Genomic DNA, 25984 nt, shown 5'->3' with positions numbered 1-25984 from the left:
ACATCTCCTCACCTTACAAAGTATCTCTGCTTGAACTGGCCCTAATTAAAACTAATCTCTCACTGTGCAAAGAGATACTGAAAAACCCATCTTTTAGTGAGCTGTGAGGCCAGAGGCTACCTTGTTCCTCCAAGCTTCTCCAGTGAGGAGCTCTTAAGAGCGAAAGGCTGCATTTCACATGCGTCGGAGGGCATTCTCTCAGGCTTCGCRCGCTCTGCCAACCCCTGTCCTTCCTCGCTCCGCTTGCGCGGGTCGGAGYGTGCGGGGTGCTGGCTGCTGCAGACGATGCCGGTAGCAGCTGCGGTGCACGGAGCCTGCCAAAGCTGGGAATGCTGAGGAAACGGGGAGCAGAGTGAGCAAGGTGGAAAACGTGCYGGAAACGGCCCCCCAGGGTAGCCCGGTCTGTGTGTGCGTGTTCAATGCATGTTCACTTGAAGTAATGACCCTGCTTTGGTGCTTTGCAGAGGAGATTTGTACTCTGGTAATCGCGGAAGTTTTCTCGGAAGATTCTGGCACTTTYACATGCACCGCGAGCAATAAATATGGCACAGTGTCTAGCATAGCTCACCTATCTGTCAAAGGTAAGAGATGCTTTTAGTCCCTCTTTTCCAAGTGCCCTTCCCCAGTTACTGATCCCACTGCTGATGCTAGTGAAGGAGTGGGCAACAACACRGAGCTCATCCAGAGCAGCTCTTCCTCAATGGAAGCTCCTGCTGACTGCATGACTTGGGTACTAGGATTTGGGGAATTTGTGCTTGAGGTCCAGCAGGGCTTCCCACAACTGAAAAAGCTGCAACTCCTCCACGAGGAAAGTTTCTATTCTGAATAGGCTGGAGGAATTCACAGGCAACATGGCTGGATCCTCCAAACTGGTTATGGCTCTATTTGCTTACAATAGCCCTTTGTTAGAGAAAGTTGCGTTTGCTCAAGAGTCTGCTTGGTTGGTAAGCAAATGAGGTCGAAAAAGCTCACTCCAACAGCCAGACAGGACACGAAAGCAAGTTTTGCAAATGGCAACTTTCATTATTTTATCTTATATATGTTATTTATGTGTAACCAGAGGTTTAATATTTGCAATTTTAGCATCCGAGGACAGGAACAGTGCTACCACCGCTGCCCTTCATACCATGAGCTCCATCAGCTTAATTGCTGCCGAACAGCAGCCTCCGGCACCTGCTCCACCCAATCCCGGGGCCAACCAGCCCCCCAAGCCCAAACTCGAGGGAGTCCTGGTGAACCACAACGAACCCCGCTCCAGCTCTAAGATAGGGCTCCGCGTGCACTTCAAGCTGCCCGAAGACGACAAAAGTGAATCCTCCTCAGAGGATGGACCTGGGGCTGCAAACCAGGTCAGACCCAGCTATTTCCCCGAGAGGATAAATGGGCAGGCCACAAAAATACCAGAGYCAACATCACCCTCCAAGGAACCCCCACCGGTGCTGGCTAAACCAAAGCTGTAAGTAAAAGGGATTCCAAGGCCCAGTCGTTGGATTTTATTCAACATTTCTCATTATTACACATACCTGACCTATGCACAGATGAGGACACCATTGCCCTAGTTCACTCAGGCACAGTAAAAAAATAAAAAAGATGGTCTGTATCACACAGTGCTGGTCTAGGTAAACCGCAGTCTTAGAAGCTAGGTTATTTTTTCTCTCTATCCCTCTTACGGAAAGTAAAGTGTTTTCTGAATTCAAAAGGAAAAATATTTTCAGCTCTTAAATATTTTTTGAATTCCACAGAGGCTTCTGCTGTAAATAAAAGCTGAACAATYCTCCTACTGTGCAGACGAAACAACAAGCAGTTTTTTCAAATATCTCTCTCCCAATTCTGAGTAYGTAACTTTGACAAAAGCAGATATATTCAGTATATTTAATTCCTAGTATATTTAGTTCCTACATATATACTATAGGAAGCAAACGTAGGTACACAGGGCTATACCTCAGGACTTTATATCCCACAAAATTAATCTCCTCCCAAAACAGAGGGATACTGGGAGATTTCAGATGAGGTGAAACCATTTGCACTAATAAGCACCTGCAGGATTAGTGTACTGTGAGTCCGAGGGGAAACTTTAAGGAAAAAGTAATTTTTTTTAAAGGACCATTTCTGGAACACACAGAGGAAACAACCTTTCAGCACGTTCAGAACCTGCCCAAGGAGCACACAGACGCCTTCATTTCATTTCTTAAGCAGATAAGTTTTAACTGAAGGCCAAGGAAGGGCTTTATAAAGCAATTTGTTGGTATTCTTAAGCAAAGATGGGATTTCATGCTGCTGACTTTACAAGGGAGGAAACAGACTCATCCATCATGCAGCAGAGGCACTGATATTTATTTGTCAGCCCCATATTCAGAACCCTATTTTCCTTCTGCACTATAGGGTGTTTAAGGGGTAAGCAGAAGCTCGATTCATTTGCCCAACACTTGCATAAGGCAGTGTTTCTCTCTCAGATAAAAACAAGTCATGTCAGTGCACTATTACGCAGATGAAAAAGATGAGATTGTACAATTTCAGTTCTGCAGTTTTCCAGTATTTGAAAGTGTAAAATGGCAATTTTAATCTACTTCTAATGTGATTTTTGTGCCACAAACCATAGTAACAGTAATTCTTTAGCCTAAAAAGGAGTTCTGTTAACTTCATGGATTTGGTTTGGCAATATCAGTTTTGGCYAATCTCTACTTCTCTATGTTTACTGTACTTCTACATTTCTCACTTTCTAACACTATTTAACAAATATTGAACAGTTTATTACATGTTAGTAATAAACTAGCAGTTAGTAATAACTAGTAATAAAATAGTAGCTAGTAATAACATGTTTATTACATGAACAGTTTATTATCGTTTTTCATACCCTCCATGCCCTTTATCTTTTTGGAATGGGGAAGAGTTGACCTATTTTCCATATGCCTTATTTCCACACAATAACAAAACAAACCACCTGACACAGCAAAATAATTTCCTTAACTGCAATAAACCCTGAGGACCTAAAGGCTGTCCTCAAGGACAGTAAATAGCATCTAGCAAATGAAAAGGGCTAGAAATGAATAATGAACTCTCTCGTGTGCCACTGAACATCAACATCACCTAAAGCGTTTTCTCCTGTGGGAGATTATTACACAGCTTTATTAGCAAAAATGACTGGTTTCAGAATCCAGTTTAACTGGAGATAAATGGCTGCAATCTGCATTGCAAATGCTCACTTCCTTTCCTATAGACCCAGTCCTACTCTTATTTATACAAGGGGAGAGTTTACTACGTGACGTAGAGCAGAATTTGACAATGTTACCCCTCAAAATGCAAAAATGAAAGAATCTTCTTTAATCAAATGATTTTCTACCATGAAGCTTTAATTGCAGCATTGGCAAGGAGAGGGAGAAAAAGGAASCTCTGTTCGGTAGCCAGCTAACATACTGCTCTTCCCATAATGTCACAGACCATTCCATGTAGCAACTTACCCTACTGCTTCCTAACTCACATTTGGAAATGTAATTGCACGKTATGGTTGGGGGTTACCATGGCTTGTGACCAATTTTGCTCATCTTTCTTTCAAATGCAGTGACCAGACGCAGTTAAAACAGCTCCACAACCAGGTCTTGTTTGAGCAGCAGCTGCATCAGATTTCTACAAGAGAGCTGTCACTCAGCTCGGCTTTACTGAATTCTGCCACTTCCCTCAACCAACAGCCCGCCTCAGCCACGTTCAAACAGGGCAAAGCCTCCCCTTCCCAATCGTTCAACTACACCCGCCCCAAGCAGTTCCTGCCAGCACAGACCACGTCACCCACCAGTTCGTCTTCCAGCTCCTCAGCGACCTCATTCAGCAGTGTCCCTCAAGGAACCCTAAGAACAAGTAACAAGGAAAACGTCATAGGAACTTCTCCGTCTGCCCAGTCAAGGGCTTCAGGAGGGTTTACAAGCAAAAGTGAGCAGCCTCTCCCGAGTCCTAGGGAGTCCATGGTGCCTCCATCAACAGCTTCCACGCCAAGTGGGAAACAGTTTCAGGCCCAAAGCGTGACTCCTGCTCCTGTGTCCCCAACCGGCCGGGTGCAGAATCCAGTAGCCTTTCTTAGTGCTCTTCTCCCTTCCCTTCCTACTGCGCCAGCAACCAACGCAATGGGGCTGCCCAGAAGTTCCCCGGTTACGTAAGTAGCATAAACTGCATACATCAAAGCTGGGGCAAGARGCACTTGGGAAACAAAATAGGATGCATTTCTGCTCAGGGGTTCTGTGGGGAGCTTGCTTATATGCATGACATTTATAAGACAGAAATACAAGGTATTCTTACCTTCTGGTTGTTTCATCTAACCTTTATATTCAGTTAAGGAAGAAAGAGACAGTAGCTTCGGTAACAAGACTCCTCAAGGGTTATATAAAAATTAAGACAGAAAGAAGTGTTTAAAAAGAGGTTTTTAGGGATTTCGGAGCACAGTCAGAGATTCCCAGGACTGCATTAGKAGGAGAAGAGATTTCATGAGCATGCAGGTTAAGTCACTCTGAGGCTACTTGTCTATATGACACATAAAAACATTCTTATCTGATGTAAGAAATAACTCCCCTGGAATATCACCATTAAAATAGCACCAAAATCACATCCTGTATTATGCTCCAGCCTCTTCTACGTAAGTAAATAACAGGCTCCTCCAGAAAGCTGAATCTTAGCAGATCATATCACTCARGTGACAAAAAATACACTGGTTGCTGCATGCTAGTAACAGAATTTTCTTTTAATAGCTCAACACAGGGATTAACCAAAAAAAACCCGAAGCCTCTGACATTATCAACAGATGAKTCTATTCGCGACAACAAAGCTGCAGTACTAAAGGACCTGGAAAGAAGACTACATTTCAGAGAGGATGACAACCAAAGTCAGCAGGTAAGAAAGTCAAGTGTTGTTAAAATAAGTTTCACTTATGAACCAGACATGTTTTACGCCTYGCCCAACAGTAGACAACTGTATAGYTGTGTGGTCGAGCTGCTACGCTACTTTGCGGAGTCACCTTTGGTGTTTAGTGCTGTTTTGGAAAAGCAAACAGCAGCTTTAAATAGGAAGCATAAGGGGATGGAGTTGTAGAGATTTACCTTGTAAAGGGAATTTCTGACAGTCTCTATTAGGTAGTGATGTAAAAAKTTTTTTTTCCCTCCCCCCACCTCACAGAAGCCTCTGAGGGTTTTTTTCCCCACTCTACAAGTCTCTCAACTCATGGCACATCTTTACATTCACACGCCATGTATTTCTAAGACTAAATAAGGAGCAAAGTAATCAAACAGTGTACGGAAAAGGTTGTCAAWTTGAATATGCTTGAGCTAAAATGCTGCTTTCATTTTTTGGCATTAAACATACTCTTTCAAATCTCCTGATTTATTTGAATTGACAGGAACTTGTTAGGAACTTAACAAATAAAGTTTTTGACAGCTGTTACTGGTACCAAACATTTGCACTGGCATTGTTAGCAAAATAACAAGYCTTTTACAAAGCTCAGGGAAGCAATTCAATCAATCAGAATCGATAAATCCCCCAAGYCTAGGCAGTGACATTCAATTAAATTAAAATCTAGAAATTAAAAAATAAAAAAATGAAATAACATTCCAAGCTTAAACTCACTATGAGCCAGATCYGAGTGCCCTTAACTAACAGCAGGATGCCCTAAGGACCTCGGACTAGCTGTTCTATCCATAGGCAACTGTTCTGCCCTCACTTTGCGGTGGGGCCGTCTACAGTTGTCCCAGCAGCTCAGGCTTAACACAACAAACAGCCGCTTGCCCACATTTGTCCTGAATAAGGGAACTTTTCACAATGTCCATTAGCCCTTCCGACCGAGAACATGCAAGGATAAGCAAAAAGCTATGGAGTCCATGGAAAGAATTATCCTCTGCAGACAACTGCAGAGTAATCCCTGKTTTTTTTAATTTTGCTGTTGACCTTTCCTTCTGACGGATCACTCTGCCAAACCACTTTGAGTAAAACAACTGGCAAGTGGTGTGTTTTGCAGATCAATCACAAACATTATGATTTGGGCTTGCTAGGATAGTAAGACAAATTATTCAGACAGCCACTGTGAAATACCTATCAGTGTTTCGAGTTAGCTGCATGATAACCCCTTTAGAAACAAGGGTCACTACTACTGTCAAAGTCATCTGCTGACAGCAAAAGTTATTTATATACTTACTTACTCATCTGTATGAGAACAATCCAAAATCTTGATTTCCAAGACCCCATGCTCAGAAGCAGCTCAAAGCTGGTGCTTCTCTAATTGTTAGTGCTATTAGGAAGCAAATGGTAAGTAATTAGGAAACAATTTTCGGATTGCTCAATAAGGATCCCATCGTTTTCCCTCTCAGTTCCTATAGTGAATCAGTAACACTGTTATCCTTCCACATTTGGTAAAGTCATCGGGAAAGTTTGCTGAATCTGGCAAATTTAAGCCTGAGGTTTTCTCCTCAGTGAAACAGGGATTATTTAAAGAAGTTAGAAGATGTCAAAATGTATTCGCCAAAATTCCTATTGCTTTACCATTCAGAGAAATTAACATCCTGAGAATAATATACTGGCACACTGAGCTCACTCCCAAAGACTTTGTCATCTTTCTTTCTCTCRTGGTTAACAGAAAATTAAAAAGGACACATTTTTATCCTATATAGAGCTTATCTGCCTTGAATTGGTTATTATAAGTGCAACAAAAGGCTGCTTATTCACTTTCTCATAAATGCTAACACAACTATCCTGTGTATAAATTACCACAGTATAATGGAGAACTACAGTATCCACTAAGAATGTGGAAAGGGTGACTTTGTTATATTTTCTCCAAGCTATTTTTAAAATTCTTCATAAAATTATGAGGAATAATTTTAGAATTCCTCTCATAAAATGTATCCTAAAGCTTTTTTCTTTTTCTTATTGAGAGAATTATTTTATATGCTAGTATTTCCAAAGTAGTATTTGATCTCATTTGTTGCATCTGTGGAATGAATATGTAGAGATCATCTAGAATGAAAGCTGCAGATGACAAGTCTCTGTCTTGAAGTACTGAAACTGTTCTATATTACTACATAAAATGCAGCAATGAACATGTGTGATTTGCATCCTGCTGCTCTATTTATCAGCTGTCACCAACTTCCATGTGAAAAGTGGAGATTTAGTTATGGGTCAGTATTGTGTCCCCAGCACAATATCTAATAATTCAGATTATTTCTCCTAGCTTATTCCATACATCATTCATCACCAACAATGATGAAATCGAGCAGGAGAATGAAGTTGGTAATTCTGCTGACGTTGCATGAAACAGAACTGATTAGCCTGTTCTGCAGCATGACAGTCCTGCAGTGCTGACAGAAATAAAAATATGATTGTGCCAAGATTCTAGCTGCAACTTCGCCCAAGTACATGTAGTAACAAGCTGTCACTTTTACCAGAACAACACAACATACTTGTTATTTTTGCAAATGAAGTTTCATCAACAGATAGGAACATTAAACAAATCTTTAAAGGAAAATCATGTGGCAGCTCCCCGGTTGTGTCTTATGTAAGACGCAGATAGCAGCGTGGCTCCTGCCTTATTTTTAGAACCAAGAATAAAGCTCCAGCTGCTTAAAACACAGTGAAAATATTTGCAGCCTGCAAAGGAATATTCTCCACTTTCAATAGCAAATATTTACAAGAAATTTCAAAGCAGAACAGATTCAGGGTTTGTCCATAAGCTTTTGGATTATTAAAAGCCATGGATTGTAAAGCTATATTCAGCACGCTTGCCACATCATGGCTAACCCCTCACCACTGATAAAACAATCATCTCCTCACAATTATCATACAGAGCAGCCAACCTCAGAAAACTCCCAATAAATATCAAGAATCTATTCCCCGGAGCACAAGAATTAACCTTCTGCACAAAGTTAGCTGAAAAACAAGCTTCACATCGAGTCCGAAAGGGAAGCGAATAGGGACAATTTGGGACAAGAATTAGACTCCAAGGAATCCTCATGGAAATTTGTTTGTTCTGTCACAGAAATGAAAACAGATTTAACAACTTGTAAAAGATGGAGAGAAGGTCTCAGCATTAAGAGGTATAAACTCTCAATATCTTGGCACTGAATACGTGAAGAGTCTCTTGTTCTCCCAAGAGCTCTCTCTAATCAACTACCAAGTACAAACAGGTCTTCCTCTGGTAGGGACCCTGCAGGGCACAGCTCAGCTCCCATAATAATCCTGCCTAGTCCACCTCCCAGGTGCAACTAATAACTGCAGAATAATGCTCTGGAGCTATTTATGGTACATTTTCAAGAGTTTCCTGCCTTTGCTCTGGTTAATAGTAACAGACTTTTGCCCTCCTACCTACGCTCTGCCAATATTAATGCAACCACCACCGTTTAGTCTCCTTTTGCTAGTGCAAGGGTGTTGCATAGAAGTGAAATGGTTGAAGGAATCACAGTTGAAGTTGAACCTTCTAGGCTGAAGGAATTACAGTTTTCTCAGTGTGTGTGTGTGTGTGTGTGCGTGTGTGTGTGTGCGCACGCATACAAGTGTATAAGACATGTATGCACCCAGAGAGGAGCTAGAACTGTACAGTTTTCTAGGTGGGATATTGCACACTTTTAAAGTCTGGCCCACATATTAAATAAACATGTGAATTCCTGGCTGTGAAAATGCCGTGTTCCAGGAAAGTTGCCAWAAATGACCTAGACCCCAATATTTTTGGCACTAAAATCAAGTTTGAACTTTTGTACTCTTTATTTTAGTCTCAGTTTGCTGACCTCCAGCCTGGTTTTAACATCTGACCCTGTGATTAAATTGCCCTGTTCTCTGTGCGACACTTTACGAAATACTTGTCTGAACCACAACCACTTTGTCCTACTCCACTGATGTAATCACATTCAGGAATAGTTTTATAACTTATATGATAAAAATACTTTTTTCCAGAAAGCCACATTGACAACTATGAACTGTTCTTGCTAATTCTATGAGAAATTTAACCTCCAAGCAAATCCTCTGAGATTACCTTCATCTATACTACTGTATATTTTCATCTAYTTAAGAGATTTCTGTTCTCTATAAAAGGTTTGGCACAATCAATTCAGGCTATTCAAGTCATTGCTAAAATTTTAACAACAATATTAATTCAGTCTTGTTGCTTTATATACTTATATAAAAATACACATACAATAATAGCACATGTAGAAAGATAAAAATTGAAGTATAAACAGAGTATACAAGCAGCCTTTGGGAGCTGCTTACTTCAATATTTTCTGATTTGAAATGTAATTCCTTAAATGCAGCTCCTTAAAATGAGCCGTTTAAACCCACGCCGTCAGTCTGCACCATTAGTGGCCATAGAGCCAGTTGTGTCTGCATGACACAGACAACTTTACTGCAGCTTTAAACTAGAAGTTTCAAAGTAGAAAAGTGAAGAAGAGGAATTGCTCATATTTCTTAATGAACTAAAGTTTGCAGTAAGCTAGTATCTTCTCTGTATCAGATAAGAAGAAAAAAAAAAAAGGAATGAAAATCTCTATCAGCATTGCTTTGCTCTACCATCGGGGTAGAGCAGCACTCGTTACATACAAGAACTTTGTTTGGATAACACTGAGCGTGGAAAGAGAGGAAAAAAAAAAGAGATCAGCATGAAAAAATGCTGATGTAATCCAGCTATCTACAGACAATAACAGGCTCTCTCACTAGCTAGCAGTATTTCATTGCCTCTTAACTGAGCTTGGTAGCATTTTGTTTTGAAGCCAACACCATATTCATTAACACGATGCCTTGAAAGCGCAACGGTGACGCCTCCTAACCCCGTTACTTCCCTCTGCTAGAGGGCATCCGATGATGAAAATTTGACCTCCAGACTTCAGAGAGCAAGCAATGATTCCCCCATCTTCAACATAACAAATCAGGAGGTATCAAAGGTACAATATCATTATCTCACCTTTCAATTTGAAGCATCGTTCTTGTTATTAGCACTTGTCTCATTTCCAAAATCTTTTTTTTTTTGACATAATCAACAAATAAAACAAAAATCTGATCTAGAAATTAATTACAGGACTATGAAAAAAACCTCACCACGCTCATGCTTAGAAGGGCTAATGAACCATGCACGCAACTCAACACAGTTAAAAAACTATATAACCACAGATAAAAGGGTACATATCTGGGAGAGCCCACACGGTAATTTAAGTTCTACAAAAAAGGATGCCACCAATAGGCCTCCGAGAGGAACTGGGACAGTGGGGACAAGGGGTGCTAAGTGTAGAGAGTTCTGGTGTACCTGCTTTTGCTTGATATTAGCCCTTAGGAAGGTTCAAAAAACCACAAGTAACCAATTTGCCAACTCCCAGGTTTATACCAATTTAATTACTTATTAGATGTGAAAGCAGATGCTAGTTTTGTCCTTTGTTCTTTATTATGCCATGCTTAAAAACTAAGAGCTGTTGCTCCTGCAGGCCCTAAAAGCCCTCGTCCACCTTTCAGTGCCGCTTGCAGGTTGCTGTCTCATGCTAGGATCTCCTTAACTGCTCCACCCTCACCCATTTTACTCTAACCAAAGTTCAAAGTTGTCTTCCTGCTATTAAAAAAAAAAAAAAAAAAATCATGAATTTACTGTGTCTAGCTTCTGAAAACTAAGCTGGGGGTCACTTCACCTGTTCTGTCATTAGCTCTTACTCCATAAACATGCAGTACTTGAAAAATAGTTTATTTCAGTATATTTACGAAGGGAACGACAGTACTTAAAAGTGCTCAAACACTAAGAGACCTCTATGCTAAACAGTGCCTTTAGACGTAAAATTATACTATCATATACCCTATATCCAGAAATAAATAGTTAATTTGGAGAGACTCATCGCACAGAGAACAGCAAGATGGTTAAACAGCCAGAATGAGGATTTCTACCATCTCTGCTATATTGTCCTGACTTCTTTTCACAGTGTCAGATTGTGAGATGATGAAAGGGAGGGAAAGAGATTACTTCTAATTTAATTAATCCTCAATTAGCTTCCACATTTCCAAAGGCTGCACAGCATGCGAAACCACTGAAAACAAATCCATCCTTGGAAGAACTATTTATAGCATCTAYAGGATGCTATACTTACTGGAACTTTCAAAGCCGCATGCTAATCCTTCTTCAGTAGGTACAACTTTTTTGCTAAATCTCTCTGCTATCAAGAGCTATGTGAACAACATGAAGGAATCTATTAAAAGCTCTCAAAGAATCAGATGAAATACCAAAGTTGAAACATGTTTTTCAGTTTACTTCTTGCAACAAAGTATTTAGGTTTAAACTCCTTAATTTGTGGGAGACTTAACAGATGAAAGTTGACCATGGTATATTTTGGTGATGTGGCTGCTTCTTAAAGTATAGTAGTAACTCATTCTGAGTTGAATCTTATTTTCCTAACACACAGTTTTTTCCCAGTATCAGAGGGAAGAGTTTGACATCTTAACTTTCTTTTGTAACTCTGTAACTAACTAGCACTCCAAGTCTAAAGGGAAAAACGATAGCTTTGGTTGGTCAGAAATCAGAGCGTCTCCAGTTTCATACTGGCCTGAGATTTGCGTTTGTCCATCTATATAAAGTGATTTGCTGAGCCATGTTGTGTGGAAGAAAAAGAAGCAGAACAAGATGAAACTCTATGAGGCCGTTTGCTGTTCCCAGCCGCTTGRCAGCCCCAGCTAACAAAGGCAGCTGAGGTAGCGGGCGATATCGTCTAGCGGCAGAGCTGCCCGCCGCGCTGCGCCTCTCGCACCCGCACACACCTGCAAGGGCAAAACTCTGCTTTCTTTTTCTGAGTTCCACACAGTGGGACGTTTGAAGAGTAAAGCAGAGCAGAGGGAGTTGCTATGTGGGTAAGGAAGGCACCTTGGAGTGAAGACCCACCTACCTGGGCTCGCTGGGAGCTCTTACTTGCTACCCCACTGTTACAGGCGCCGTGCTGAGGAAACGGCCCTGCAGCATCGCAGAAACAGGCAGGAACAGAGGAAGGCTCCTGCTCCCAGCACAGGGAGCTCACGTACTGCACTTTCTTCCTTCCCACGCGGAACCATTTGCCTCTTCCTTCCACAGCTAATCCTTACTAGAACGTACTGCATTGCAATCCCGAAACAAGATTTTTAGAGGAAGGGAGTGTTGTACAACATCTACCATCATAGTGCCAAGGAGAGATTATACCTAACCGCTTATTCTACCAGGGTAATTTCCATCATGGTATCACTATGTTGACAGTCCAAGTCAGATTCTGAGGACTGCCACAGAAGGAAAATAAAACTGACCTGTTGTCAGGGAGGTCAGTGCTCAGACCAGCATGACCCGCAACAGAAGTGGGATTGTAATCTCTGGATTTACAAGTTCTGCACAAACCCAGGTCCGGGCAAACTAATTTGGTTATTGATGATGGCCTCTATATAATACAAGCTTCCCCACAAGTTATTTTATATTGATTTAAGCAAGATATTCCTGCAGGTTGCTAAGTTAATGTAGCTAGGTAGCTTCTGCTACCATCCTGCTGCTGCTGACAGGAGCTCAGCTAAGCAACAAGAGGCTTTTAATTGACTTCAAGGATTGCGAAGGAGGCTCRTACCGACATCAAGCGGGCCAGAATTAGTCATTTACACAGGATATATTAATGTTCTTTTATCGTGTGTTCACTCTCCTAAGGATTTAAAACGTGACATATTTTGCTTTCTTAGTTACACCAGTAGAAATCTGCTTTAGCCTCAAGTTAAGTTAACCTGAGAATATTTTACTTTTTTGCTAGTTTTTGCTTTTCCTTACTTGATTCTGTATTGAAATATGTAACGGTATTCATTTTTATAATGAGCAGGTGTCTAATGTTTGAACAAAAAATCTTTGAAAAACATGGTATATTTTAGGTTTTTTTTTTTTTTTTTTTTTTAAATCAAGAGTGTGCATCAGTACAGATTTTTTCCCATGGAGTCCTAGAGGAATCACATGTTTATCCGTTTAGCTGCCACTGAAAAAAACTCAGTAGCGTTAGCTGAGTCCTACATATTGAAGATGCAGCGAGAATCTCCATTTGCAGAGTGAATTCAGACTTCTTCCATAAGCTGTTGTTTACATAGGTGCTTTTAACTTTCACTTGCTTTAAAATTAGCCTGAAGGTGCAAATACCTGGAAATGCAGCTGAACACGACTAACTCTGGTTGGACCATCACCTCTCTCATCCCCTCTCTCTTTCTGCAGGAATATAAGATTTCAAGCTTTGAGCAGAGGCTCATGAATGAGATAGAATTTCGCCTCGAACGAACCCCAGTGGATGAGTCAGATGATGAAGTCCAACACGATGAAATCCCCACAGGCAAATGCATAGCTCCAATTTTTGACAAGAGACTCAAGCATTTTCGTGTCATGGAAGGATCTCCTATAACATTCACTTGCAAAATAGTTGGAATTCCTGTGCCCAAGGTAGGTGATTCTCACTCTTGGCTATAGAGAAATAAAAATCAGTTACCTGCTCCTTCCTACACACCCTACCTGGGGAGTCTCATGCTTAAGTATATGGCTCTGCAGAGACCTCTAAAACAAAAAATTCTCCCCCAATATTACTCCCTTAATAGTAATATCTGCTCCTCAGCATGTGTCATAGGCTGCTTGCCACTCTCTCACAACCACCTGCCCCAGGAAAAGCAGAATTTCATAAAAGCATCTCATTTAACCTTTCAGAAGTATAAGAATTGATTTGAGCTAAGTAGCAAAATTTCTGTAGCCAAGAAAATAGAGCCTGATCATCCCAGCTATGTAAGAGATACATATAGCCTTCTAAATGCAACCTGAAACAATTCTGTTTCACATTTTAACCAATCTGAACATTATAATATTCTAAAATTTATACTTGCAGTTGTTCAACATGTGCCATGTTCTTATCTACATGTTTCCCAGTGACTATTCCACTACAGAGCAAGTGTAAACCACTGAGGGATTTTCTGATCAATACAGGTATACTGGTTCAAGGATGGCAAGCAGATTTCAAAGAAAAATGCACATTTCAAAATGAGTAGAGAAGGAGATGGGACATGTTCTTTACATATTGGAGCTACAGCTAATGATGATGACGGCAACTATACAATTATGGCTGCAAACCCACAAGTAAGGTGTTTTATTTTCCTTCACAAAAAATGCTTATTTCAGCTTCAACGTGTCTAAGATATGTTAAGCTGCAGATCAGGCTTCCTAGTTTGACTTCATGTGGTGACAGTATCCAAATTCCAGCATATCCAAACACATATTCAGGTAGTTACACATCTTGTGATTCACCGAAAGGTTCTGCTGTGTACAAACCAAATTCCTTTTGGAGGAAACAAAAGCAAAGACACTGCTTCAGGGGGTTTATCAAAAGAGCTGTAACCCAAAGGAAATGTAAGAGTCAGAACCACCAACTGCCAATTACTCAGCTTCAAACATCCTAGCTTTGAAGTAGGACCCAAAGGAACAGTTGTGCCCTAAGTATAAATCTCAAACTGCACCAGTTGTAGATATAAAGCTCTCATCCATTCCCATTATCGTGACTAGACGGTTATTCCTCTGTTATTCCTTCACTGAGACAGGCCCATGGACCCTGTGCTAAGTGTTCACACAATATTTTTCCAAAAATCCATGCCAGTTTGCAGCTAGGCTCTCCCGAAACACAGGAGAAAGGAAAAATAACAGGTACATCAAACGTGGAAAGTTATTGAGCAAAATTATTCGTTATCTAGGCTGTAATGACATAGATCTGCACTTAAATCCTGTCCCCTAAAACCACTCTCCTCAATCCCATGTGCTAGCTCAACTGTTTATTTAGTAGGACAGTCAGACAGATGAGGGAACATTTTCCAGGTGAAAAATCCCCTGTTTTTCTGAGCTATATTTCAACCTTATTTTTTTTTCCAGTTTCAGTGTGACTGTACTATCAACTAAGGAACCAACTAACAGGAGTTGGAGACTGTAGCAAGAGCAAGTAACCAGGGAGAGTATCTGGACTGGTTATTTCAGCACTGTTGCTAACTACATTACCAGAGCCCTAGAGTCCAAAAAATACACTGATATAGACAGAAAAAAAGACCAACTCCTCAGCTAGAAGCAACATGCTAGGAGCAAGTGGCTTTAGAAGTTATTAAAAAGCTCTGTAGTTCACATACTACATACAAATAAATCTTAATGCATTGTAAAGATGAAACGTTCCTACTTTGAAACGAGCTATTAACCGACAAAATACTGTGTTTCTATCCTGGTTTGCAGGGGAGAATCAGTTGTTCAGGTCACCTGATGGTTCAGACAACTCCGATTCGGAGCCGAATATCAACAATTCAATCCCACAGGTAAAAGGAAAGACAAGCCCTTCGGGCCCTCCTCATGCTTCTTAATCAAGGCAATCACAACAACTACAATACACCCTGTACCTCAGTTCTCGAGTGTAACATGGGAAAAAACAGCAATAGTTCCCTCTCATCGAGCCCATTCTTCAAGGCAGTGCTTTGGAAGGTTATCTTCAAACACCAGGAAACGTAAAGCATTATTTCACTTACTGGTTGTAGTAGAGTTAGAATAAAGGGTTGGATTAGCAAAAAAGAAAGAAACAAAGGGTAATGCGAGAATCCAACAACATCACATGATATCATTCATTTGATAATCTTCCTAAATGAAAATCTATGTAAGTATTAAAGTACATTTTATTAAATCTAATAATTTAATAAATTAAGTTAAAATTAACTTTTTTTTTCTTTCTTCTAACTGAAGTTATGTTCCCCTCTTTTTCTGCATTTTTTCATTCAGTATTAGACAAAAAAAGTAAGCTTGGCTTCCAAACATATACATGCAGTTTTTGTGTTGCAGAACACGGTCCCGGGTGCCAGAAGGCGACAAAGAAACAGTTCAAGAACGCTTTTTCAGGCCCTATTTTCTACAGGCTCCAGGTGACATGGTAGCACACGAAGGGCGACTGTGTAGGCTGGACTGCAAGGTATGAACTATTCCCCCTGTTCATTCTCGTTTCCCTGTCTCGCTGCGCATAGTGGCAGGTGCTTTCATGTTCTTTATTGCTCAAGTCCCTGCTTTCTTTTACAGTGTTAAGGCTTCATCTTTTATTTATTGCTTATTACTATTCTCTCTGAGCTGATTCAGGGGATTTCTGTTCAACACACGCTGCATGGAATGAAGAACACAGAAAACACAATTCCCAAAATAGAAGGCTCACTTACAGGGTTGTTCAAATTACCCGTGGTGTCCACCCTATCCTTTAGCAGTCCAAACTCCAGAAGTTCATCGGGGAATGACAGGTCCTTCTGTTGCATTATCAGATTCTTGAACACAATCCAGAATAACATAAAAATCACAAAAAGGGGAAGATTCAGCACGCTATATTATGTTCAAACAAATGCTCCCACTCTCCAAAAAGAGGGATCAGAGCCTAGCTCATTTTATGCCTCCCCAGAATGTATAGACAAGAAGATACCTCAGCTTTTGTATTCAAATCCCCACAGGACAGAGCGGTTAGAAACTGGTGTACATACAGCAGGCTCTCCGTTATCAAATATCTTTAAGAAAAGCAGCTGCTCAATCATATTTTAGCAATTTCTCCGTGTCCCAAGAGCAGAGTCTGAAAGGTGGTGGTGCTGACACTGAGCTTTCCCCATGCCCCAAAATATCTGCCACCCTGAAGGGGGCCGAAGCTCTGGAGTAGAAGTTAATGCTTCTGTGAAGACGAGTAAGATTCATTACTGCTACACTTACAAATTAAGCTTATGRGGGAGCACGCCAGAGAATTTGGTTATTCTTAGCTCTGCTATCCTGGCGGAGTTTGTGAAACCTTGAAGTATGTCTGGTATTACACAAACCTGGAGGAAAGCAATTCCCTTTCACACAAGTTCCACTTCTCTCTTCCTCTGGTTTGTAGAACATTGTATAGAGAGGAAGATTTTGACCACACGTAAGTACTTCCGTCTCTTAGAAAAACCTTAAATAGTCCAGTAATCTTCCTGTAAAATGCTTTTACTGATCTGCCGTGTTCTATAGCACCTTAGATTAAGAGGTACAAAAAGCTGTATCATTTTTCATTAAGTTTTCTGAAATAAGGATACATTTGTATAGTACTCTTGTTTAGATCTCAGTTAAATTACACAGTAGTTTAAATTCAGGGTTTCAATTTAAACTCATCACTACAAAAATGGAAAATAGTTGATGATTAGGTCTTTTATGTGTATCTGAATCTGATTATATAACCAAGTTTCGTTCTTCCTTTACTGACAAGAAAAAATGCAGGCATTTTCATGCCTTTATTTCTCTTAAAATTTTTGGTTTTCTGCTTTTCTCCTTTTTGAAACTAATCAGTAAAAAAAAAAAACACCTGAAAAGGTGAATGAAAAAAGCTGAAAAATTAAAATACAAATTAGAAGTCTTTCTGCCTTAGCTGACAGCCTGTCCGTTTGCCAGTTGCCCATAGCTGTTTCTATGTCTCTCAGGTGAGTGGGTTACCAACGCCAGACTTGATGTGGCTCCTGAATGGCAAACCTGTGTTACCTGATGCCACTCACAAGATGCTCGTCAGAGAGACGGGCGTTCACTCGCTGCTTATTGATCCTCTCACCCAAAACGATGCTGGAATGTACACATGCCTTGCCACTAATAAAACAGGACAAAATTCATTCACCCTGGAGCTCACTGTTGTAGGTAAGAACCACTGAAAAACTACTCAAAGTTCTGTAATTATTTGGTTTTCATTTTTCAGTTTAAAAAAAGAAGAACAAAAAAAGAACGTTATTCTTTTAGAGAAAGCTTTACAAGATCTGGACTATAACTGGCATTAAGTTTCGTGCAACGGCAGCAGGTTTAGACTCAATATATACACATCCTTTCTTTCATAAACATCAGGTCTGCATATGATTTTCTTCATGTTTAGGGAGGCTGTCCTGTAGCTGTGCTCTAACATTCCATTCAAAGAATTCACAGCTTGCTAAGATACGAGTATTACCTTTTTTGTGTGTGCTTTTATATCATGTGTAAAGGAAAGAATTTTAAAAAGTTGTTCTATATTTTTTCTTTTTTTTTTTTCCAGCGAAAGAAGTAAAGAAAGCCCCCATGTTCCTGGAGAAGCTCCAGAACTGCGGCGTTCCTGAAGGGTACCCTGTCAGACTAGAGTGTAGGGTAGTGGGAATGCCACCACCTGTATTTTACTGGAAGAAGGACAACGAAACCATCCCCTCCAACAGAGAAAGGATGAGGTACGGCACCAGCACAGCCACGCTTCTAGGGTCCTGGGTGTGGGCCACTTGTGTCAAGAAAAACAGTGTGATAACAAGCTGGGTTCTTATTTGCTGAAGAGTTAATTCTTTCCTGACATAAAGCTTTAAGAAGCTGGCTTCAGTGCAGGGCGAAGAGGAGCCATTTCCTTGGTCTATAACGAAGGCACAGAGCACGATGCAGGCACCGTGATAGCCCTTTCGGGCTCTATGCCCAAAGGCAGCTTGTTATCCAAGGCGACATCAGTTATGCATTTTAGCAGCTTATTCTCTCTCTAAATGCATTTTCCCTCAGTTCAGTTCTAACTACTGATGAATTCAAACACAGAACAGTTGGAATGTGGGTTTGAATGCCCAGGAGCACAGAATCCTGGAGTTTAGCATTTCATGTACATACCCTGAGAGCAAAGTTTGGTCACAAACATGCTTATAATGCTAACAATGCTCAGGTTGAGTTCTTCTGTTCAAATACATCACTTTTTTTTTAGGTTGGGAGAAAGAAAAGCTGATAAAGGAATATGCTTGGCTGTAATTCACTAGATTTTTTTTTCTACTTCTACATAAATCTGATTTTTAGTTGGCTCCCACTACCGCTTCAATACAGTCAGTGGCTCTCTCCTGTCAGCTCCAAGTGCTGCATTTTCCCATGCGTGACCTGCATACTATTTGCACGGAATATCTGCTCCGTAGCAGTATTTCCTATGCATGCACGATGATCATGAGGAAAAGTTGACTTGGTATTACCTCCCAGTGTGGCTTCCCTGTTGCTTTCCAAACAGTCCAACTGACTCTGCTCTTCCATAGCCTGCAGTCTTTATTCCTCAGCCTCTAGGCAGATTACCCATGGATTTATTTCAAGCACCAGTACTTATACAGGAGAGCTAAGCATGTACATGCAAACACTGTGGTTAATGTAAAATGCACAACTGCTTAAAATTCTCCTTTCCAGCTGTTCCAACAGAAGCCTTAGAAAACAAGCAAGCTCAGCAGAGAAACAGCTAAGGAAACTCTGATGATCTCAAATCATGATATGGTTATACATGAGCTTCCATACTACGTCCCATTATTCCTATGTAAAGATGACAAGCGAGTAGCGAAAGGCAAATATGTTCTCCCTATTTTTATGGTGCTGCTTGAAACACAACAGAAACACACTTTTCCTCTGTGGTTTGAGGTTTCATTCCAGCTCATAAGGAAACAGAATGTAAAATCCCTGAGCTTTCTGCAACCAAGAGTATTCCAACGTGCTTATCTTGCAGCTCTTCCTTCCTGGGGAGGGAAATACTCAGGCTAATTAAAAGGAGCATAGCCTAGAGTCCAGGGGAGATGGTCTAGAGACCCGTTAGTACCTTTGACTGGAAATTACATTCAGAAAACTTTGAACTACTCAAGAGAGCAAAGCAATGTCCATAAAAAAAATGAAATGGGTTTCTTTTAGAGTTTTATCCAAACTAATGTTTAAGATTTTGTCAATAAGGCATTTTCTGATAGTAAAGAATGCCACATGAGAGTTTTGAATTACTCTAATTTCTTCCATTTATTCCTATTGCAAACAACACCACAACTTCGTACAGATGTGCTGGATATTTTGTTCAGTGACTCTTCAACTTACTCCAAACTAGGAAAAGACACAGTACAGCCCTATAGCAGCTTTGCACAAGTCCAGCTCACTGGAATTCAATACACAATTTGAGGATTAATGCAAAATACACAGCAAAAGCACAGCTTACATGATCATGCAATGCCTTTGCACAACTGTGAGGAGCAAGGTTTCAGTGATGCACATCTCTTGAAAAATACTAATTCCCCAACGCTTGTTTTTCCAGCATGCACCAAGACACAACAGGATATGTCTGCCTTTTGATTCAGCCTGCCAGGAAAGCAGATGCTGGCTGGTACACCCTGTCTGCCAAAAACGAAGCCGGTATCGTCTCTTGCACTGCTAGACTCGACATATACGGTACGTATTGGCTAGCAAAGAAAACAAACCAATCACAATCTCATTTTCTCTGCCTGGTCCCAGCTCTTTTCCCTAAGATAGAGACTAGTGCTGTAGCACTTATCTAAGATAGAAGAATACGCTGTGCACTGGAAAGGGCCCTAGTAGATTCCCCTTCTTCCATGGGGTAAGTATGGTGCAAAGTTTGCCTAAATAAGAGAAACTAAAATGATATTTATTTATAGAATAAGATGGAGAAGATTCACCACAAACCACTGCTGTCTAGCCATGCCTTTAAAAAAAATAATAGATTTCAAGCGTTTTATTTTCATTTTAAAGAAACAGCTCCCAGGAACAGCCAGGCGGCAAGAGTGCATCCCTGTCAGTTTTCTGCCACCTTGTGGTGATACACACAATAGTCTGTAATATGGAGAGTGAATCGCGGATCACAAAAATTAAATACTAATTCCATAATTCCTTCTGTATGAAGGACATAAATTTAATTGCCACGTGAAAGATGCAAGCTACAAAGAGGAGAAGGGAAATAAGAAATGTTCCTTGATTCTAGCCATATTTTCTCAAGTGTTTTTAAGTCTTGGCCACCATGGAAGTGGCAATAACCTATTTATAAAATTCCAGGCACAAAGAAGGAAAGGACAGTCAATAAACAGATAATCGTTTGAAATGAAAATATATCTACAACTGTAAGAAAAAAAATAGGCCATTTTTCTAAACCAATCAAATGCTTCCAGAAAGTTGGAGGTAAATTTAATGTAGAAAGATAGATTTCCCACCTATGCTGAATGTGCAGATAATAGGTCTCCTGCACTAAGCTATTCTCAGAGAACTGTTGTCTGAATTTTTACCTTTTCATTTTAATTGCTGACAGAAACGTCCRTCAAGTTTGGGTGCAGAACTGGAGATTTTGCATGAATAAATGCAGGCTAAGATAATACACATTTGTCCTTATAAGTTGTTTCAAAAATGACAACTTAAGTATTTCATAATAGCTGACTTATGACAATATTATAGCAGTATTTGTTCCCATGGAAACATAACACATTAACTTAAATCACTAAATACGTTCATATTCTATAATTACTGATATAGTTAATTTAAGAAGGTTGAACAAAACTATAAATCATTTGCTACTAGTTGTAAATAGTAGAGGGTAACCAAATTGTAATCACTTGTTTTAAAAATTTCCCCAAGTTGTGCAAATCAAATGCAAATGCAGTGAATGAGAATATTTGAAGGAATAGGTCCCTAAAGCAGGGAACAACAATACCTCGTTTTCTCAGGACACTGGAAGCTACTTTTCAAGGGTGTGGGCATTGATTTCTGCCGTTTCTCTGCTAACTCAATCGGTTTCTGTTTCTCTTGCTTCAGCTCAGTGGCACCGTCAAATTCCCCAGCCGATCAAGCTCCGAGCCGGCAGCAGCCGGTACACAAACCTGACTGGTCAAGGACTTGACATTTTCTCTACCTTCCCCACTACTGAAAGCCCAATGCTGTTTTCATCCCCACCTCGAAACGTAGTGGAAAGTGACGAACTCTGAAAAACAGTCGTTCCAGTGACACCTGCAGAAATACTAGAACTGTGAAAAACATAAGAGGTACAAATCAAGATACTCAAGGTTTACAAGCAACTTGTTTGTAATAAGTGTAATGCTGCTGCAACTGTTGCATGTAACATATCCAAGACTTTTGCATAGTATTTTACTGCAGGATGATTGTGGTATAGAGTGTTGTGCAATAAATTCAGTACTGTGTAGTTTGCTAAGAATTACATAGTAAACGGATATAGTTTTCAGCACTTAAAAGCCAATACCACTTTTACTCTTGAATTTAAACTACTGTATGTGTAGCAAGCCATGTTAAGGACTGCCAGCGAAAACATTAACATTAAATACTAATAACCAAAATAAGGGAAAACAACATGACTTTGAATGTAATTCTAAAAACAAGCCTGCTATTCACGAAGCACAAGGGGAAAAGATGGAATTCATTTTATATATTACTAAGCCAGCTAATCTTAGATTTGTTGAATACAACACTAGATAAGCATAGCATTTCATGTAGGTACAGCCATATACCCTACATATTTATATATTTGTGTGCGTGTACTCCATGAACCATTACTCGTGGTGTATTGATTCATAAGGCAAGGCACAGGGCATGTGTGCAGGCCTCTAATACAGGACARGAAACCTCCTGTTGTCTGAAGCACATTCTGTAGAACCCATAGCTGAAATTATTATTTTCCAAATGTGCTCCTTGTTTTTCAATATAGTGATAGTGATTCTCTGCCTTTAAGTATGAAGGATACCAAATCTGTAACTTCAAGATTTTTAAAAATCAATCCCCTCTCCTAATTTTTAATACATTTAATACACTATTTACTGAGGGTGTAACAGAGGACATTAAGCAATAACACCTTATAATTGTTTGAATATATTTAGCATCTATGCAGCTGTATGAATACTTCCCAACACTCAGAATCTGCGAGTATATGATTTCCTTTATATTTAAATTCTTGCTATCACTTTTAGTTTGAATTTGTTTCCGAGCTTTTTGTATTGCTTCAAACATGGTCAGAGAATGCCACAACGTCCTGATCAGAATCAGAGATRAAAGAAACACATTACCAGATAATTCATTTGTAGATCCTATTKGGACTTTTTCAAAGTTAAAAATATAACAGAAGACACCAAAAATGAAGTGGAGATTTTGCTCGTAAGTATTCAAAGCTGTGTGTAAGTCATCAGGGGTCATACCTGGACTTAGTCAAGCTATTTTCCTGCTCTCACTGCCSTGGCAGCCCTCTAGCCCGACTCTACTTTGGCGATTAGACCAGATGAGCTCCTCAGGTTCCTCCTCACTGAATCCACTTTGCACTGTGGATTCCACCCCATGGAGGTGAATAAACTAAAGAAATCAAGGAAGCACAAACTTGTCTTTTTGCTTCAGTTAACTCGTGCTTTACTACGCAATAGTAGCTCTGAAAGTAATCATGTTACCCAAGTTCTTTCCATAGTTGAGAAGACAGAAATAGCAATGTGTTTACTATTGGCAAATATCTGGTTACTTGTCCTGGAATCATACTTATCAGTATTGCTGACAGCAGTAGTGGTTCTCACATTTTACAGCATCACACAGCATGCCCAAGGAACTCGGTACAAATTCCAGCACAAAGTGCATCCAGGAAACACGCAAAACGTATCACTTCATCCTCTTCCAATGATTTCAGGGGAACRTCTCCAGACTTACTTCATTATAAATACTGCTAAACAAGCTGAGGGTTAAGTGGTACAGCATCTTAAAAAAAAAAATCTATGGCTAATTGTTTGGAAATGGGGAAGAAAAGTTACCAGTGAAAGACTTTCCCCTCAAATTATGTAAGAATCCTTAGCCATTCAAGAATAGGTCCCAGAAGGTTAGTAAAAGGCTAGGGCTAGTATGTCACCAAGATTTGGCAGCTGAAAGTGTCTCTTCACTGTAATTACTAGCAAAAGGATGAGACGTATGCGTGTTACACCTGCCTACCTAATGCAGAAGTGCAATTACTTGGAGTGTATCTGATACAGTCAAAATCARAAGCTGATCCCAAACGACCTGTAATCATTAACTTTGATTCTTGTTATCTGCTACAGAACATTTCTGCTCCACATACACTGAGMCTATAAAAGGAATACGTAAAAGAAGCTTGCCTGAATGAATGTAAATGGATGCCATTAATCAGTAAAATTTAGGTACTCTTATTATAAATAATACTTTGTGGAAAAAAGACTAACTAGATGGTTTCTGATTCAGAAGTTTCCTGTTGCCTCCTCGGCRGAGTTCTGCATATGACAGAAGAGAGGCACAGTTTATTTTTAAAATAGCAAAAATGATAACTTTTGTGTTGCAATTCTAGAAAGCAAAAGCATTACACTTTTACTTTATGTTTGGCTCAGCTTGATGCAGGCCCAGATCTCAGCAGCATCATATAGCAACTTGCATTGACACCACCCAGTTCTCAATGCTACAAGGCTTAAATTAATTTTCCAGAAACTAATGTTTCTGGATAAAATTATTATTAAGACATAATGAAATATTTTAAATTGTTAAATTTTGGAAGAGTGATTCACAGTTAATTGCCTTACTATTTCCAATATAATAACGTTTACTCTGAGCCTTAAAATTCTGTTTTGTTTTTTTTTCTTGATTAAAGTCTTTTTTTTTTTAATTCAAAGTCCTTCTCAATGGGAAGAACGCYATTAATAGCCGTTGTAAAGTAACTTAGGGGCATATACATACGAACGGAAAAAAACCCTCAACCAAACAAGAGCACAAGCACATGATTGTTCAATGTATTCTCCTTCCATCTCACCTAAGCTCAATAAATGCTTCTGAGTTGCATAYAGGAGTGTGTCCTTGACATGTCTTCAAACAATTGTGGAAGCGTGCGGCAAAACCTGAGGTTTCCCCGTGCAACTTGGACAACTGATGAAATCAAGAGATTCAGATCTTAGATCATATAGAAGAAAACCCTAAAATACTGTCAAGTCAGAAACACACAAGCCCTGCTTCTAGTTGTGAAAGCCACTTGGAATGCTTCTTAAAGCAAATTCATTAAATATATTAACTGGGGACAATTCTTCATGCCATTTTTCCTCCAGTTTTAAAGCACGTACTCTTTTTCTGGCCACATCAGTGCCTCCACCTGAGTCTGAAGATTTCTTCAGGTATCTCAAAGGGACTCCCGGATTCTTTAGAGCAGTGTGCACGCATGCAGTACCTGTGCCAAGTTCTCAGCATTTTGGAGAATGAATCCCCAAGGCCTACCTGGGCATGTAGTGCTACCCATAGACAGGAGCTGAACTGCACTGCGACTCAGAAATTCCTGCAGAATCTGACACTCCTCTTGCTTACCCAGTTCACACACAAGTGCTCTGGCACATCCCTCTCCTGCATCWGGATCAAAGCATTTGGAACTTTCTCTGTGAAATACACAAACCACACTCTMTATTTTTGTTCCCCTCATGTGTTCTCAAGTTAAATGATCCAGCATATTCCTTGTAAGAGGGGCCATCATTAGACTACAGAGAGATTACTTTTTTGAAAAAAAAGTGAGTAGCAGATGTAAAGGTAACACTTGGAGGAAGATAAATGTTGTAGTCTTTATGTAGAAGAGAATGGGGCGAGGGGAATTATGTGCCCCCATTAYATTTGCTGATACTGGTTTTGCTTGCTTAATTTACCATGTTTCTCAATTCCTACATGCCTTGATTTTTTTTTAATACATTTCTGTGACTGCTAGATGAAAGACAATGTTCTTAAAGCCATTTTACCTCAGCTGTTGCATGAGCAACTCCTACATGCCTTATCCCTTCTAAGTAGCATCAAGCTCCTTTATTAATGCCCTTAGACTTCAAATCCACTACGGCAAAAAAGAATCTTTTACTGCAAAATACAAAGATGCCTTTAGCAGCTATCTGACATATAGTTTTGTGAAGAAATGGCAAAAAATACTGAAGCCATCATTCTGGAATTGTGAAATAATTGATTCTGCAAACCAGAGAGCAGGAAGCCATTCAGATGCATCCCCCTTACTCTTTGCAGCTTATATAAGCAGGCATTTAAAGCAATTTCTGTATAGGTTAAGATATATTTTGCATGCTATTTTCTGTACAAATTAAAACTGAAATACAAACTACTGAACTACACACAGGTATTAAGAGGTACTCTTTGGTAGAAAACAAATTTAAATATTATACATGGATTTTGCTTTTTATTTAAATACTATACATGAGTTTTTAAGCACTGTTTTCCTGAAGGTTAGCAGAA

The 25984-nt window shown here is 39.9% G+C and overlaps 1 protein-coding gene across 1 annotated transcript in view; it reads left to right on the top strand.

Moving 5' to 3' along the window:
- Window positions 1-21841, top strand: part of MYPN (myopalladin) — a 38646-nt gene extending 16805 nt beyond the window's left edge. The window contains exons 8-19 of the mRNA XM_026042698.1: window positions 465-581; window positions 1084-1456; window positions 3560-4144; window positions 4734-4875; window positions 13187-13408; window positions 13940-14089; window positions 15221-15300; window positions 15815-15941; window positions 17440-17647; window positions 18033-18198; window positions 20043-20176; window positions 21545-21841. Coding sequence (XP_025898483.1) covers window positions 465-581; window positions 1084-1456; window positions 3560-4144; window positions 4734-4875; window positions 13187-13408; window positions 13940-14089; window positions 15221-15300; window positions 15815-15941; window positions 17440-17647; window positions 18033-18198; window positions 20043-20176; window positions 21545-21714 — 2474 coding nt within the window. The 3' untranslated portion in view covers window positions 21715-21841. The remainder of the gene's footprint in view (window positions 1-464; window positions 582-1083; window positions 1457-3559; window positions 4145-4733; window positions 4876-13186; window positions 13409-13939; window positions 14090-15220; window positions 15301-15814; window positions 15942-17439; window positions 17648-18032; window positions 18199-20042; window positions 20177-21544) is intronic.
- The last annotated feature ends 4143 nt before the right edge of the window (window positions 21842-25984 follow it).

The sequence above is a fragment of the Nothoprocta perdicaria genome, unplaced genomic scaffold (assembly GCF_003342845.1).
Source record: "Nothoprocta perdicaria isolate Ctin4 unplaced genomic scaffold, notPer1 scaffold_310, whole genome shotgun sequence".
NCBI classification, from domain to species: domain Eukaryota; kingdom Metazoa; phylum Chordata; class Aves; order Tinamiformes; family Tinamidae; genus Nothoprocta; species Nothoprocta perdicaria.
The sequence above is the reverse complement of the archived record's forward strand: the minus strand, read 5'-3'. Positions and strand labels throughout refer to the sequence as shown.